The sequence below is a fragment of the Lolium rigidum genome, chromosome 6 (genome assembly GCF_022539505.1).
Source record: "Lolium rigidum isolate FL_2022 chromosome 6, APGP_CSIRO_Lrig_0.1, whole genome shotgun sequence".
NCBI classification, from domain to species: Eukaryota; Viridiplantae; Streptophyta; class Magnoliopsida; order Poales; family Poaceae; genus Lolium; species Lolium rigidum.
In genome coordinates this window covers 300,391,134-300,395,863 of record NC_061513.1, presented here as the reverse complement: position 1 = coordinate 300,395,863, position 4,730 = coordinate 300,391,134, and the positions used below count along the sequence as shown (strand labels likewise).

Genomic DNA, 4,730 nt, shown 5'->3' with positions numbered 1-4,730 from the left:
TTAAATAGAACTGTTCACTCAATCATGTTGATAGGTTTTGACGATTTTTTTGTTACGTGAGATGCATTTCCCACACTGTAAATGTACTTTGCATGTTAGCATTGTGTAAATGATTGATTCAGATTGGTATATTTAGCCATTCCATTGGAGTGGCTTGAGTAAGAAAATTTACTTATCATGAGGGATCCCAAGAAGGCTAGAACAGATGCTCGTAAAATAATTCATATATGAATATGATCTCTAACAAACATTTAACTCTAAATCAGATGTCAATAATGAACAAGATATAATTACAAAATAAGCATTGCTTTGAACTGCACGTTATTGTTCAAACAAATAGAGAGGTCATACGTACATATACAACAATTGTTTTTCATGTGTGGCAATTATAGCCTCACTGTGCATATAACGGTATAGCATCTACTTTCTTCTTATCAAATATCCGGTTGAGTATCAGCGCCAGTCTGATGCCGCCCTGTGCTAATCTCTTCTCCACAACCGGGTACCGGGAGAAGTAATACTCATCTGCATCATTCCAGAGTGTATTCAGAATTGCCTACCATCAGTACTGGATTCTAGGGCTAAATTCATAGTTTTCATGCATAGTTTTACTGTGAATATAAAAACTTAATTAATTACCTCCTAGAGTAATGTCCTCCTCTACATCCTTGTAGGCGTACTTGCATGCCAATCCTACGCTCTCAACTGCATAGCTGCATGAGAGATTATCATGTAAAATTTTGCGATCAATCAGTTGCACAGGAAGATGAAGTAAAAAAATTGGACAGTTTGGATATGAATCCTACTCATTTGCGCAGGTTGTCTGCGTGTTCGTGCAGTTTTTCCATTGACTTATATCGTCAGACCATCCATTCTGCAATTCACAACATCAGAAACAGGAAAAGCTAGCATACTTAGAACTGGATGAAGAAACAAGTAGAGGAATAGCTAAGCCTACTAGTATTACTTACTGTCATGTTTGTGTGGAGGGCTTCCACCATGGTGTCCAGGTCCTTGTTGTATAGGTTCTTCATCACCGTGTCGATGATGCTCACATCCCACACCTAGCAAAGCAAAGCATAACATTTACAAAATGTCAATTCTGAACACAAGCCTGAAGTTTTAGACAGGTAATGCCCTATGGAACAGAAGAGCACATACATGGTGCAGGTTGGCCTTAGCCTTGTACCAGTGGACGTTGATGGTGTTCCCACCCTCATCTTCCTCGAAGGCCACGTGCAGCGGCTGGTGCACGTCGCCGACGAAGTGCGCCAGGAACATCAGGCTCTCGGTCAGGTTATCTGGATTGGTGTAAATGGGGACCAATCAATGTTGAGAACTGTTTTGCCTAATGAAGCTAGCTCATGGCATGGCAACTTACATGAACTCTTTGTGGAGTCTTTGTAGGTGAGGAGCTGGTCCGTGTAGTTGTTGATGGCTCCGATGACACACATCCCTTGCACGCCGTTGGAGTCATGGCAGTCCCCTGAAATGTAATAGGCAACTCCAGCCATGAGCTATCTAGCACGGTAGAAATCATAACACATTATTATCATGTCCATCGTTTTGTTTCATTCACGAATATAGCATGCCCATTTATGATCGAACTGTTAACACGAAAACGTGATATCGTGGGGACACATAGCCCATTACCATACAATGCTTGCTGGAGCAAAAGCACTTCGTCGCCTACCTCTGCACTCCAGGCCACCTGATGGCGCCGCAGTCAGGTCCCTCCCAGGCTTACAAACATTAGCCTTGTATAGTTCTTTCTAGCTTCTTCTTCTTCTCTCTTGCTTTGCTTTGGTTTTTAGCCTTTTGTTTTTCACCTTTTCTGTCTTTAATGTTTGTAGCTTGGCTACGCTAGTGTACCACCCGCTTTCTCTGTGGTTTTCTTCTAATACACAAGGACACGCATTTTGGCGTGTGTAAGAGAAAAAAAACATAGCCCATTATCATATCGATGGGAATGGATGGCGTCATTGTGTGGGCGATGCGTGAAGCAAGGAACCAAACTCATCAGAGTAGAGTCGGAGAGTTGTTTTAGCTTTACTTCCAACCTCCAAGTCCTCCCCTACAAGCAACGTCTACTACTGATACTCGGTTGGCAAAGAAAAAGGTACCAGAACAGACCAATTCTGGCCAATTGTTGACAAAAAGCAAAATTGCCATAATACTCCAATGACACATGCATGGTTCTACTATTAATGCCGCGTAACTGAGCTCTGTTCGGTTTAGGCGAGAAAAAAAACCATGGTTCAATGTGCTACTGTAGAAAGAAAGGAGGAGGGAGCCATGGAGGGAGGAGGAACCGACGGGTGGAGTTGAAGCTGCAGAGGCCGGGCGTGTTGGCGTAGTGGAGCGGGCTGGCCCAGTGGTAGCGGAAGCGCACCTCGTCCGCCCACGGGCACATGGTCGACAGCTCCCCGCCCGCCGACGCCGGCAGCAGCTCCCGCACCGCCGCCGCCGCGTCCTCCGACAGGTACCTCTGCGAGCACGCCGAGCAACCGCGCAGTTCAGAATCCTTTCAATACAGCACCGGCATTCCCGCAGGCGAAATCTGGAGTGGGCGGGCGGAGCTCACCTCGGCGATCTTGCAGGTCATGATGTGGCCCTCCTTGCCCCACGCAGCGGCGCGGCGGGCGGCGATGAGCGAGACGAGGAGCAGCAGCAGCAGCTGCTGCGGGCGCGGTGCCGCCATCTCCAACGCTCCCTAGCTCTTTCCCTTCTTCTCTGCTCTGCTCTGCTCTGCTCCGGCGGACGACGGCGAGGGCTCTCTGCTGTTGCTTCAGGTCTGGGCTTTCCTATTAACACCGGACGTAACGTAGCGTGCGAGCGAGTGCGTCGTCGGGGCGGTTGGGCCAAGCCTGTTATGATAGTATGTGGGTCGGTTGCACGATGAATGTTTTAGGAGGGCCCGGCCGAACCAGCCCGTCTAATAGCTCTAGGCCTCTGGCAACCTTGACCAGTAGTTGGGCCGCTGAACAGCTTCATTGTGAAGGCCCATAGTGAAAACCAAAGTACAACACACACTAGAAACCCAAAGTACAACTATACTCACGTACACCCAAAGTACATTTGCGTCGGTTTTGGAAGTACACTTTACGAAACCTATCAAGATAGGATCTATTTTTGAATCTGGACGCGAGGATCTCAAAAGCGAATACGGTTCTGTGATTTACGATTTTTAGGATATTTCGTTTTGAAATTTCGAATCTCGAAAAAAAGGGATAACTGAGACATCCCACCCCTCTCGTAGCCTTCTCTCTCATCCCTCGCCCCACGTTGCTTCTCCTTGCGGTGGAGTGGCATGATGTGGCGCGGGCGAAGACGTCAGCGGCTCGATCCAATAGGGTAAAAAACGGTGGTGTGTGATGACTAGAGTCGAAATGAAGCACGCCATGTAGTCGTTTAGGGAAGAACGGGAAGAGCAGAACACACCTTTGAATTTTTTTAACCATCCCGTTGCCACTACACCAAAACCATCTTCAGAAACCGCTGGAATTGGATCGGTGGTGGGTGACTTCGGAGGAAAACACAATTTTAACTTGCGCGGTTCTCTGTGCGTTTTCCAAAACTTTTGTGGTATGTGATATATACTAGGAGAAACTCAACAATTCTCCGACTGCATAACAGTGGCTGTGATTGAAAGTGAGTGGAAATCTATGCGTTATGATAGTAGTGGTGAAAGAAAATCCAAGTCAGATATATCAACGTAAACGGAAAATGTAATCATTTCTTTTGTGGAAGACACAAAATGGTCCTATGTAGAGCTGAATTTCCAGGGAAAATCATTGAAAACTCAGAGATTCGAAAGCCTTATTTCTCATGGACTCACGGTCCACATAATTACATTTCACGGTGTTTGCCTTTGTTGCCATGCATGTCAGTGCATTCCGGTGCAATCCTTTCTCCTGAAGGTCGCCATGTTTTCAGGCCACGGTTTCCCTGGACTGCACAGTCAGTCACGAGAGAGCCCAAGCCTATAGGCTGCCCGAACTGGAAAGCATCTGCTCGCTGCGATAAATGCGACGCCGCCTCCCAACAAGCTCACTGGGTAGTACGGTCACTGGGTTGCTTGCCGGCTGCCAGCGCCGCCCGCCCGCCCAGCAAAGTCAATTGGTCGACCGAGATATCTGTCATGCGGTGCAGTGCAGTGCAGCTGCACAGGACGGCGGCCTAGCTAGCTAAAGCTGGGAGTGCGGTCATGCCTACAGCTAACTCGGGTTGACTTTGGGAGAGTTTCAGGGGTCGTCAATGTTGGCGCTCCCCCCACGTACAATTTCCAAGAACAAGAACACCAGATCGATCACCAATGTCAACGTACTTGTAGTGTACTTCCGTTTGGTCTTTCATACATACTGGAGTATTTTGCTTTTCTGTTGGAAGAATGGTCTTTTTTTTTCTTTTATAGTACCATGTGGAGGCCTAAAAACGGTATTGAATGGTGTATATACTACAAAAAATTCGAACCATGCAAGACTACTGCACGTGTTATGTTTTTTTATAAATAAAAATATATTAATATCACGAAGATAGTAATTGCACGTAGTGACCTAATGGCAATACAAATGCACCTTGTAACAGCGGACCAAACAGCACCAAAACAACACCAAAAATCAATCAACTTCAAAAGCGACGCCTCTAAGAAGGAAAAAAAATACACAAATGCCATCATCAGCTAATAAAAGATCATAGTTTTCACTTCGGAGAAAGCCTGCACTCACAAA

The 4,730-nt window shown here is 46.4% G+C and overlaps 1 protein-coding gene across 1 annotated transcript; it reads right to left on the bottom strand.

Annotated features, from left to right (window-relative positions):
* Nucleotides 1-204: 204 nt before the first annotated feature.
* Nucleotides 205-2,465, bottom strand: LOC124659556 (endonuclease 2-like). Its single transcript, XM_047197414.1, has 7 exons — nt 2,317-2,465; nt 1,382-1,486; nt 1,162-1,301; nt 972-1,064; nt 807-874; nt 640-713; nt 205-525 (listed from the first exon to the last, which is right to left on the bottom strand). Exons 1-7 carry the CDS (start codon nt 2,411-2,413, stop codon nt 395-397), a joined length of 708 nt encoding a protein of 235 aa, XP_047053370.1. The 5' UTR covers nt 2,414-2,465; the 3' UTR covers nt 205-394.
* Between the last annotated feature and the right edge of the window lie 2,265 nt (nt 2,466-4,730).